The sequence below is a fragment of the Galeopterus variegatus genome, unplaced genomic scaffold (assembly GCF_000696425.1).
Source record: "Galeopterus variegatus unplaced genomic scaffold, G_variegatus-3.0.2 Scaffold1536, whole genome shotgun sequence".
NCBI classification, from domain to species: domain Eukaryota; kingdom Metazoa; phylum Chordata; class Mammalia; order Dermoptera; family Cynocephalidae; genus Galeopterus; species Galeopterus variegatus.
This window is the reverse complement of record NW_007727647.1, coordinates 247,444-260,976: the sequence shown is the minus strand read 5'-3', so window position 1 is coordinate 260,976 and position 13,533 is coordinate 247,444. Positions and strand designations below refer to the sequence as shown.

At 33.1% G+C, this 13,533-nt stretch overlaps 1 protein-coding gene across 1 annotated transcript in view; it reads right to left on the bottom strand.

Annotated features, from left to right (window-relative positions):
- DIAPH2 (diaphanous-related formin 2) overlaps positions 1-13,533 on the bottom strand; it is a gene marked incomplete at its 5' end in the record, with an annotated part of 376,543 nt that overhangs the window by 119,604 nt on the left and 243,406 nt on the right. Inside the window, one exon of the mRNA XM_008577556.1 lies at positions 8,298-8,427. Within this exon, the coding sequence (XP_008575778.1) occupies positions 8,298-8,427 (130 nt within the window). The remainder of the gene's footprint in view (positions 1-8,297; positions 8,428-13,533) is intronic.

Sequence of the window (13,533 nt, the reverse complement as noted above, 5' to 3'; positions counted from 1 at the left end):
GTGGTACGTGTCCTCAGCTTTACTCAGATTGCTAACATTTAAGTAAAGTCAATTCTACTGACATTTTGCCACACTGGTATATTATCATTCTGTGCTTCTAAAAACTCAAAGTTTAAATCTGTTAGGAAATCCTACAATTTAACACCTTCTTACATCTTAGGTCCTATAAGTCAGTATAAGTTAAATGCTCTAAAAACAGTAGGATTTTGTTCCATAGATTATAGAAAAATCTCAAAGACTTTTAAGTAAAACTAACAATAGACAATAGGAAAGTAATTTTTTCAGGCTTTAGAAGAAAAGTTAGCAAACGTTTCAGCCATTAGTTGCATATTGCACTGAGACAGTCGGCTCCCATTAGGTTCTATGAGACTTAGTCCTTACTGTTCACTAGAAACCTTCATGATTTGGTGACCTCCATATGCTTAGGTCGCCTCTATTATTAACTTGATTGTTTCCAATTTTAACTTTTTCCTTGAAACAGTAAAATATGAGCCAGGAAACATTGTTAAGTCTAGTGCCCTCCTTATTCTAACTTATCCGGTTTCTCCTCCCTTATTTACAGGGAACAGTAATTTTCAGGTTGGTATTCTCTATTTCTCTACTCTGCACAATGTCTTATTTTGAAATATGCCTGCTGTACTAAAATGATACACAATTATTAAACTTAATAAGCACTTATTGAGTACTTCCTCCTGTCTGAGATGTTGTGCTGGCACTGAGATTGTAAGGACAAATAGGACATAGTCCTTGCCACTAAGAAACTCAATCTAGGAGACAGAGATAGAAGCATACAAAGAAAAATGCAAATGTCGTATGTGCTATATAACTATTAAGCCTAAAGTGCTGCTGTAACACAGAAGAATAGGTTAATTCTGCCAAAATGGGGTTAAAGGGATTATGGACAACTACATAGATGAAGTAGCATTTATATTTCCAGTAAGTTTTTTTATTTGGTCAGCATTTACTTTCTATATGTTTTCTAATACATAAGCATGAATCTCTGTTGCATATTTTAGACCACAAAGGAAGTAAAACTGTAGCTGAAATATATATAATGAAATAACTCTAGACAAGGTCTGCAAACGTACATTGACTCTGCCATCCAGCTGTGTGATCTTGGGCAAGTCCTTCATCATTCTGGATCTCATTTTCCTCAACTGTAAAATGATGAATTTGGACTAAATGCCATCTTGGGTCCCTTTCATCAGGGACTAGATAATCTCTGAAGGTTCTATCAACTCTGGAGTTTCTGAAAGTGTTTTGTTTATTTTCATTCCCTCAACATTTTTACTCTTTTATTTTGTTCTTTTTCCTTCTTTAGTTCGTTTATTTTTCCTTACAACACTTCCTTTAATTTGAACTTTTATCATTATTAATCCTGTGAAGAAATCAGAATGAATAAATAGCTAACCAGTTACTAATATGACATGGAAGCATGGCAGATATCAAAAGGTAGAGTTGGTTATTAAAATTTTAAATAATTTATTTAATTCATAAGAAATTAACTCTGTTCACAGGAAACTTAACAAGCTTCTATCTTGTAGGATGGCACTAATTTCACTGAAGTAAAACCCAGTTTGGATTTATGCAAAACCTTAGGATTAATAGTGCCTTCAAACACATTAATATAATTTTTCCCCTACCGAATGGAATAGTTTTAATTAAACTTTACCAACCCTTTTGGTTTAATCCCTGGAGCTGACCTATAAAACAGTAAAGGTTTTAAATCAAACTGTAAAAATCCTTACAGCCGAAAGTTGAAGTGATAGCTACAGGAGAAAAATAATAATAATAAAGGATTTATCAAATATGTCTAGTAAACCAGCAATGTTTTATATAATATATATATATAACATAAAAATTCATTTATACACACACATATATAATCTTTAAAATTAATTATTGGAATAAAGGTAATTGTGGTTTATCAAAAATATTTTCAACGCTTTAAAGGCATCAGAGTCTCTGTAGTGGCCATTTGTTCTCTCTAAAGACTCATTGGTATGTCAAACATGAATGAAAGGACCTGCAGATTTATCACTTAACATAGAATAAAATGACTACAGCAATGTTATTTTATTAATGTTACTGGTAATAAAGTTACATTATACAGTTTGCTTCCGAACTTCATCAGCGCCATGAGAATATCTGTTTAGAAGAAAGTGATGCACTTTCCTTCCTCTCACCCTGCCTGCTTGCCTCCCCTTCTCCTCACAATAATAACTAACTAAATAAATAAATAAATAAACAGAGGAACCCAAACCAAACCAATACCACTCTCTCATTCTTCAGGCAATGCTTCATAAACTTTTCCTACCAAAGATTAGGGATCTAATGGAAGAGAAGATTGAACATGTACTCCTAGGGATCTGCTCCAAGTGTGAAATTTCTTTGAAGTCATCTGTTTTTTTTAAAAATTCATGTGAATTTTGCATTCTACTCCATAATATATATCTGTTTTAATGTGAAAATGATGTGATTTTCCCCAATATCTTTCATTTACAGAGTTCTAGGAAAATATGCTAAGTTTATACCATATCTTTGCACCTTCCAAGATGCACACAACTTTAGAAGCTTAACTTTACAAGGAATAAAGGTTATTAAGAAATAGATTTTTTCCATGGAACCCACAACCTCTTTCCTTTTGTTTTCCTTTCATTTCAAGGTGATCGTTTTTCCTTTGTCAGTAATTATGAGGGCTATAACTGGACTAAAATAAATTAATTTGCTAGACCAGTCCAAAAAAATCCTTACTCTTTCAGAGAAGGTACTTGGGTTCTAGTAAACCAAAAGCAAAGAAAAGGGTATTGGTAGTCTTACAGTTGTTCTTTAAATTCGAGTTTTATAATTCAATCATTAACTAAATTTGTTTTGTCTTATCTAGATCCCTCCAGTTAAAAAAATATTTTTTTTTGGTTTTGTTTTTTAAGAGAACGGGATCATTTCACAAGGAGATAATCCATCCTCAAATAAAATGAATTATGTAGTGTTGAGCCACTTTGATTTTTTGCTGGTATAATATGAAACTGCATGTTATACACAGTGCTGACGGCAACAGAATGTGCTTCAAACAGAGCTGAAATGTATATTAAGCAAACAAGATAAGTTAGACTCATATATCAAGGAAAAGTGTTTAACTATAAATAAAAGTAATTGGCTTGAACTTTCACCATGTTTCTTCTTGCAAACTAAATTCAACAGTATTTTCTCCTAATGCTTTAATAAAACACAACAAAAAAACATTAAAAAAATAAATAAATAAATAAAAGAAAGAAAATGGATTCTGAACAGTGATTTGACAAATGATAGTTAGTTGTCTTAGAGGACAGGGCAGGTAAGATTTCCAGGCAGGGGATGCAGCATGAAATCATACACAGAGACAGGATTATTACAAAGGAATAAAAATGGCTCCAGAGAATATAGGTCTGGGTACACTGAAATGAGAACTAGGAGGAAATGAAAGAGGGATGCAAGCAGGCGGAATATACTTAAGAATTTTTTGAGTTGAGAACTCTGAATTTGAATTTCATAGGGAAAAAAAAAAGAACAAGTCAAAATAACTTGAGAACGGAGATTGCTATGGCCAAAACAGTGAGATAGGAAGAGGATTTTCAGCAACAATCTTTTGAATACACTGGCAGGAAGAATACACAAAAGCAGAAACAATCAAAATACAACAGATATTCTGCTCTTGAAATGGATAGGGAGAAAGAAGTTGGTGATACTATAAAAGAAAAATATGAAAAGTTTTACCAAAAGCCCAGGTATAGGAGACAAAATTAGAACTGAATATAAAACACACTTATCTGAGACTGGAAGAACTCTAAGATAGCCTTATGATTATTCCCTTCTAATAAGATCATAAAAACAACTATAACACTCGTAGTAGTACATCAATTATTACTACTACTAGTAGTATTATTACTACTACAGCAGTGGTATGGCAACAGCTGCATACTTACTGTGTGTCAAGCATTTTACTGAATAGTTTGAATATGTTAACTTATTTAATCTTATTGTTACTATCATTTCTATCTTACAGATGAGGAAACAAAATTTTGTAGTTTAAATTACTAGTTCAAGGTCACAGCACTATTAAGTAGTAGAGTTTGAATAAGAAAATTATGACATCTAACTCAAAAGGCTGTGCTCTATCATCTACCATGGTCAGTAGCAATAGTGGCTAAAAGTATATGATATGATTTAATGTCTCTCCACACATAATTACATAAAACATATATATAAACACTATTTTGCTTTTCTAAAATATTTGACTTATTTTTAATTTAAACAATTTTTGTTTTACTTTTTGATAGCTAAGTTTAATAAAAATCTATTTAAAATTTTGTGTTTGTCTTTTTTTTTAAAACATAATTGATTATACATATTTGTGGGATACAAAGTTGAATATCAATACCTGTGTACAATGTGTGATGATCAAATCAGGATAATTAACATGTTCATCATTACAAAATGTAAACATTCCTTCTGTCCATTCACCAATTTCTCACTAACCCCCTCCACCTCCCCCTTTCTCAGCTCTAGTAACCACAGTTCTGTTCTCTCCTTCTGAAAGTTCAACATATTATTGTGATTACTGTTTCTTTCTTTCTTTTTAAAATTTATTTATTTATTTTTTAGCTCCCAATTAAGAGTGAGGACATGTGGTATTTCTCTTTCCATGCCTGGCTTATATCACTTAACATAATTTTCTCCAAGCTCATCTATGTTGCTGCAAATGGGAGAATTTCATTCTTTTTTTATGGCAGAGTAGTATTCCATGGTGTATATATACCACATTTCCCTTATCCAGTTATCCAACAATGGACATTTAGGTTGTAAATAGAGCTGCAATGTGGGAGTGCAGGTATCCCTTTGACATGATGATTTCCATTCCTTTGGGTATATCCCCAGTAGTGGAACTGCTGGATCATATGGTAGTTCTATCTGTAGTTGTTTGAGGAACCTCCATACTGTTTTCCATAATGGCTGCACTTTACTCCACATCCTTGCCAGCATTTGTTATTCTCTGTCTTTCTGATAATAGCCAGTCTAACTGGGATGTGATGATGTCTCAATGTGGTTTTGGTTTGTATTTCCCTGATGATTAGTGATGTTAAGCTTTTTTTCATGTACCTGTTGGCTATTTGTATATCTTCTATTAAGAAATGTCTATTCAGCTCCTTTAAATTAGACTTTTTTTTTTTTTTACTGTTGTTTGAGTTCCTTGTATATTTTTTATATTAATCCCGTTGGATGTATAGTTTGCAAATATTTTCTCCCACTCTATAGGTTGTCTTTTCACTTTGTTAATTGTTTCTTTTGCTGTGCAGAAGCTTTTCAGTTTAATATAATACTATTTGTTTATTTTTCCTTTTGCTGCCTGTGCTTTCAGGGTCTTATTCATAAAGTTTTTGCCCAGTCTTACATCCTAAAGTGTTTCCCCTATGTTTTCTTCTAGGGATTTTAAAGTTCAGGTCTTATATTTAAGTCTGTAATCCATTTTGAGTTGATTTCAGTACACAGAAAGATGTCTGGGTCTAATTTCATTCTTCTGCACATGGATATCCAGTTTTCCTAGCACCATTCTCTGAAGAGGCTGCTCTTTCCCCAGTGTATGTTCTTGGTGCCTTTGTTGATGATCAACTGGCTGTAAGTACGTGGACTGATTTCCAGATTCTCTATTTTGTTCCATTGGTCTCTGTGTCTGTTTTTATGCCAGTACCATGCTGTTTTGGTTACTATGGCTTTGTCGTAAAATTTGAAGTCAGGGAGTGTTATGCCTCTCATTTTGTTCTTTCTGCTCACGATTGCTTTGGCTATTCAGAGTATTTTGTTGTTCCATATGAATTTTAGGATTGTTTTTTCTATTTCTGTGAAGAATGTCATTGGTATTTTGATAGGGATTGCACTGAATCTGTAGATTGCTTTGAGTAATATGGATATTTTCACAATGTTAATTCTTCCAATCCATGAAAATGGAATGTCTTTCCATCTTTTTGTGTCCTCTTTAATGTCTTTCATCAGTGATTTATAGTTCTCATTGCAGAGATATTTCACCTCCTTGATTAAATTTATTCCTATGTATTTTATTTTTTTGGTAGCTATTGTAAATGGGTTTGCTTTCTTAATTTATTTTTCTATTAGTTTGTTGTTGGGGTATAAAAATGCTACTCATTTTTGTACTTTGACTTTGTATCCTGAAACTTTACTGAATTCATTTATCAGCTCTATGAGTTTTTTGCTATATAAACAATATACATACAAATATTCTTATATATGAGAGTACTTCAAAAAGCTCACGGAAAAACAAAATTAAAAGATAACATGAATCTTTCCATAAACTTTTTGAAGACACCTTGTATATAGTTAAATACTGAAAGTTATATATAACATCTATATAGATACACACAGATATATATATATATCAACAGGGATTTAGTCTTAAAAATCAAAGCTAATGCAGGCTTCATTCCAGATTTCATTTCAGTCACTCCAGATTATTTTTACTAGAAATATATATTTATCAGATATATTCATATAAAGTATCCTCAACATAAGAATTAAAAGTCATCATTGTAAAATTGACAATACATTTTATTTAAATATATTCTTAATATACTTCCTTCCAAAATCTTTTAAAAATTGATTCTACATATTGAACAAACAAAATTTAGAAAACAATTCTGGTAGAGGACAATAGAAAAGTAATAACAGCACCAAAATGATCTAATTTTAGAACTGGTCTAATTTGTGGCATTTTACATATATTTCAAATAATAATACAAATGTTCTAAATGTCGCTATTATATTATATTAGTCACAAGTTAGTAAATATGCTTCTAGTCACAATGGTATATTTTAAATCCAAGGGCCAAGATACGGAAGATCCTTAGAAAAGCAATTGATAGAAAGCTGTTATTACAGTTGTAGTGAGTGTGATTTTCCATCATATTAAAAAGTTTTCTTAAAACAAAGAAAGAAAATAAATAGTACTATGGCACCATCGTTTATCTTCTAGTGTTATTCTGGCCCTTGGACCACAAAATGAGACACACTGGATAAAATTAAAGAAATATGTTGAGGATTTGATTGACGATTCTAGACTAGCAGAAATGACCATTGCACAATGTTACACAAACAATACTCTGGGTTTTATGGACTCACTTTTTTTTTCGTTCAAAGAACACTAACAGTTTTATATGGTTTGTAATAAACTTAGGAAACATACATGCTTTCAAGTTCTTACTGATAGTCCTCAGAGTTAGAGAATGGAATTACTACAGTGAAATTTCAAATATAAGATTTATGGCACACTTCTCTTACCTAAAAGGGAAAATGTAATTCTCCACATATATAATCTCACCTTCAGAAAATGTTTCTTTGATTCTTACTCCATTCTTTCACTTTTCAACCTTTTGCAAGAGTAAACAATGCCAATTAACTGACTAAGCTAATTACTGTGACTTAAAATCTTGGAGGCATTTTTGTTTCCTCTTTTCTATTCCTCAATGGTGCCAAATCTTGCTCATTGTATCCGTTCATTGATGCCTTATTTCCAACAACATCAAGACTAGACTCCTTAGCCTGACATCAAGATATCTGAGATGCTACCTTACTACTCCAGCCTTATAGCCAACTCTCCCTTTCACCTGTCCTAAAACATTGCCACTGTGCCTTGCTCATGCTGTTTTCTCTCTGGCAAGCAAGACCTCTTCCATATCTGCAAAATCCTATCCTCATATTTCACCCTTTGGCCTCTTTCAGGAAGTCTTCTCTTGTCGACCATTCAAAAGTACTTTCTCCCTCATTTAACTACAGGACATTATTGTTTCATGCAGCACTCCTCACATTCATCCTTGTTTTATAAGAGGGTGTGTGTGTGTGTGTGTGTGTGTGTGTGTGTGTGTGTGTGTTCTCACCTTCTAGATTTTAAACACACTGAAGCAAGAACTGTCTTACAATCGTTTTGATATCACCAAAAGCCCCATAGCATGGTTCCTTTGCAAACAATATACACATAAATGTTTATCAAGTAAAAAAATGAACATATTGTCTGATCAGAGATATGAAACAATCAATAACGTAGCAGTTAAAAAATGAAGACAAAAACAGGTTATGAAAACTACACTGACAAATATAAGCTAATGGAAACTATCTTCCTGCCTTTCTTATATCACTAAACAAACAAAAACTGCTTTTATGATTAATAATGTTTAGAGATTCTTTAATCTTACCATTTCAAATAGAATATATAGGCAAGGAATAGTCTCTCAAAGCAGTTACAAATCAATTACCTTTGCTTGCACTTTCTACATGTTCCAGTTCTTCAGGAAATTTCAGGATATCCCTGTATTTTTCCTCACAAATTTCAGCAATAAAATGCAAAAGGGTTGTTTTCTGATCTGCTGATTTAGTATCTCTGATCTGGAAAGAAACAACAGCAACACATTCTTTAGTAATTTTTTTTAGTAACTTAAGTACTATACAGACTTTTTTCTTAAACAAGTCAGACAATTGAATAAATGAATTCAATTCACTATAACTCATTTAAAGTTTTAAAAAAAACATGTTTGGAGTAGGTTCTTAATGGAGCCTAGTAGCAATGCTCTGGAATTTAAAATGAGCTCCACATTTTAAAAGTGAGACAAATGACCAATAAAAGTGCCAAATTAAACCTTAAACTATATTTTCAAAAATGTCTGAATCATTATGGCAAACTGAATTATTCTTTTCATGTCAATGTGTGCTTATGATTATCAGCATTCTGTTCTTTGCTTTATCACAAAAACATATGCTGGAAAGCTGGATTCATTTGTGAGGCAATATTTATTTCTACCCATCACTGATGTAGATTAATGTAAAAGAGTAAGCACATTTTACCCTTGCACGGGCCATCAGAAAAGAATTCTCAAGGTTGTTCTTATCATGAGTTATAAAAGGAATCTGACCACACAACTGTGATAATATGAAAAATTTTGTTTGCTTATATATTGTATTTCCTTTTCAGAGACACTAGAAAAGAGATGCTACAGTTAGAATGATAAAAATCTTTAAAGTATAGGACACAGAAAATATATGACGAAAACCTAGTGTTTTCTTTAATATAACTCTCACACAAGACTAAGCTGCAAATTCAATCAAGGATTTACTCAGAAACAAAGCATAAATACAGCATCAAGTATAAAGTATTTTTCATTCTACTGGATGTTTTAATTCTATAATCCTTAGATGATGGGTTTGTCCACTGATGTTCATACTGATTCAGGGTTTTTAGCTTTACGGATTACTCTGTTTAGAAAAAATGAATATTCTTCACAAACAGGTTTATGAAAAGGCTGCAGAGGATATTTAGGTAATTAAAGAGTAAATTAATCCTTATTGTTTTAGTGACTAAGCAAGAAAAAAATATAGCATTTAATAAATCAGGCCCATATTGAATCTGTTTTGTTCTACAGCTTTTAACAACTGTTTGCATCCTAATAATGTGAACAACCTAAACGAAGTATTAGTCTCAGAGCTCCAAAAACAAAAACAAAACCAAAACAGGAGGCATGATATTGATAGTTCAAGTAGTCATACTTTTAGAATTTTTGGAATAGATCATGAACTGTGGTTACTGGAGGTGGGAAAAAGGGAGGGGCTGGGAGGTTAGTGAGAAATTGGCTAATAGACACAAAGAATGATTATATGTTCTGTAATATGCTAATTATCCTGATTTGATCATCACACATTGTACACAGGTATTGATATGCAACTCTGTACCCCACAAATATGTAAAATGAATTATATTTCAATTAAAAAGAAAAATTCCGGGATTACCTTATCCCACACAGGTAAAATATTTACAATTTTGCATTATCATGCTCATACACTAACCACTTTTAAGCACTGCAAGGTGACACAATTCAAGGACAAGCTATAAGAACAAAAAACAACACAAACCTCAATGGTAATCTGTCTTAAGCAAGGCTAGCAGCTGTAGAGGAATCAATGGGAGGCTCAAGTTCCTAAAGTGAGGTCTTTACCTGGGATTACTGTCACACGTTCACAAAGTGCAACATTTGGAGAGTATGCTGGACATTCCAAATAATTAGGAAATTAATTTTTTTTTCTTACAAATTAACTAACCTCCTAAATCCTAAATTCCTAAAAACATTAGGTACTTAGGGAAAATTGCAGATACATCTTCCTAAAGGAAAGGAAATTGATCCGTATTTTATGAATTCTATGATGACAAAAACAAAAATTGAAAAAACAAAACAAAGAACATGATACAAAACAACAAAAACCCACCTAGTTTTTCAGACATCAAATTGTACAAGTATATTATAGTTTTTTAAAAATGCACATGGCTAACACTGGAAAGTAAACAGAAATAGAAAAATAACACTGTGCTTATATGTCAATTTTATGGCTAATGTTCTTTTTCTTTCTCACAGGTATTACATTGTTTTGCATTAAAAAATTTCAGCTTTTGGCAATGCTTACTGATAAGCATTTATTTTTCAGAAATTCTTTTTATTAATAAATATTTATTCAGCATCAGATCCATTAACAATTTAATTTCTTTTTTTTTTTTTTTTCCTTTTTTTGTCTTTTTTCGTGTCCGGCAACGGATCACAACCCTCAGTGTCGCGCCCGTACCTGACCGGGACCGGCAACAGGATCGCAAACCTCGGTGCTGCACCCGCACCCCGCTCAGCCAGTGAGCGGGAACCGGTCTGTATGTGGGATCCGAACCCTCGGCGGGAGCGCCGCCACGCTCCCAAGCGGCGCACTGTAGCAGTGCGCCACCGGGCTGGCCTAACAATTTAATTTCTGTTACAAAATTTTATTGAGTCAATGGCTACATTTTAAAAAGGTAAGGCATAACATTTCAGTTAAATAAATATTTTAGCATCTTTGATGAAATCAGAAAGACCTGTAGACAGAGTACATATATGTGTTTTTTTAGAATTAAAATATCCCCTTCAAAGCATGGACAAACATGGCTAAGCACCTGCCTTGTCAAGCTGAGAAATATCTTAGTTGGTCTGGAAGATAAACTGCTTAATCTCTATTGCAGCATTTATTTTTTAAAAAACCTCACACACCTAGTCCATTTTAATGTTTCAAACTGGCAGGGAATCATGACGAATAGGTGGTCTTTTTAATCTTTCTTGATGTGTATGACCCTTAGACCAATTATTTTAAAATAAATGTATAATATTAAAATACAGTGGAAAAGAATTATCACTTGTTGAAGTGTATCTACTTTGTATTATCATGTCTTCAGTCTCTCTTACCAAGTCTACACTATTCACCATATCAGCCACTGTCTCTCTCAGGCCCTATTGTGTCGTTCAGTGTCAGCACAGAAGGGAACTAAGAACATTCGCTTTCATCAATTCTTCTGATTAATGACATTTATCCAATAATTTGCTTTTATAAATGTACTGTTTGGATATATACATCTCTTGAGGTTGAACAAAAGTAATCAAATCTGAGTACATACAAAATCACCTCTAAAGTGTTTGGGTTAGTTTATTAAGAAAAAAAAAATTTCCATTTGATATCTGGTTAACTTGAAATCATGTTAAAATTTTGCATTACTATCAAATATCCAAATAACACTTGCTCAGATTGCCTAAGTGTCAGTGGTGGTTACAGGAGCAAACCTGTAAGCACTTCCAGGTTTGCTCTAGCCAGAAGCAGAGTGCCCTTTTGCATCCCTGCCTATGTTTCCTGCTCTTCCTCTCACCAGCCTCAGAGAGGCAGGGCCATGTGACAGATCTATCACTTCTTTTTATAAAATGCAAAAGGATGAACAAAATGGCCTCTCTACAATCCTCTGTCTTGTATGTGTCTTCGAACAATAAAAACACAAACAGCAGTTCCAAAAATTGGAATATTTTAAAAAGCTACAAAAGTTTTATATCGTCTCAATAAGCTAAGTCATAATAAGATAGTGAGTCACTGTATTAACTGACAAAGGACCATCAGTTAATAAACCATATAGCGATTTTAATTGTAATCACCTGACCAATAAATGTTATACATAAAGATTAATAACTGAATTTAAATTAATTCTAGCTACCTAATCTTTAATAACTCTCTGAAATTGTACATGAATACAAAATACCTTTAATAGGACAACACCTATTTCTATAGCTAATCTGATCATTTCTCCTTTTTTCTAATAAATACTAATGCTATATTACGAAAGACAATAATATCTATATTTTACTTGTTCAAATACATTTACAAAACTTTAGTTAGGCAGATAACAAAATATCTGAATAACTAATTGACACACAAAATATTTCTTTATTCCAAATACCCTCATTCAAGCCTGAAAAATTTTCAGTCTTGCCATGTCTTTGAAATTGGGCTGTTTGAGTACACAGAAACTAGCACACGGCCAGAGAGCCTAAGACAACATTTGAATGATCTATGTCAGTCACACTCAATCTTTCTATGAAGGACCGCTTCTGTAGGTAATTTTCCCTTCTGCTGAGATTTATGCCTATTTCTTCTTGCTTTGTCCTCAGTGGGAACTGAAAATAACTGGTCACTATCCTCTGTACAACAACCTCTCACAGAGTGAAATTTCCCTTCTGTTCTCTAAACAACTGCAGTTAATTTAACCTCTTCAGATTGACATTATTTTTCAAATGTTTAATTTTTTCATGATAATTAGAATCCATTCGAAATTTCCATTGCAAAGGCTCCTATCATCTTCTGGAAGTGGACAAATATCTTGATTTTGCATACAAGGCCCTTCCTGAGCTGAGTCTACCTTTCCAAGCTGCCTCCTGCTGTGCACCGTCTGATTACAATGGCTGGAGTGCACCAGGCAGTTTCGCACCACTGTGCTTTTGCAGAAGTTGTTGTCTCTGTCTAGACCTCCTCCTTCTTGCTCCTTTTTTTCTATCAGGTAAATAAATCCCTGCTTATATTCCAAGACTACTCAACTAGTACTACTTCATTTGTGAAGACTTCTCTATCTTAGGAGCAATGAATGACTTTGCTGGCCATGTCTCTTCATTGTAAACATCTCAACACAGTAGTTTCTTGCACTCAATATGAGCCCTTTCAAGGGTAGAGACCTTGTTTTAGGAATATTTTTTATCCACAGTATCTAGGAGAAAGGTAGAACATACTAGGCAGTAAATAAAATGTTTCTAAATGAAGATTTCTCTCTACATAAAGTCCCACCTGTGTGGGCTATACAGCAGTACTTCCAAATTTAACTCTCTTATTTATATGTGTGTGTGTTTGTGTATGTGTATATATGGCCATGTGGTCACACGTCACTTAAGAATGGAGATAAATTCTGAGAAATGCGTCATTAGGCGATTTCGTCTTTGTGTGAAAGCATATTATGAAAGGGAACAGCAATGAATTTTCCCATTATCTTCACTGGCCACTAGTTGCATGAGCATGGACCCTCTAACTTTATTACTAAGTCTGTCAGTGCCTCACTTTCTTCATCTACTAAATGGGGATTCAAATAATACCATGCCACAAAGTCATGAAAATTAAATTACA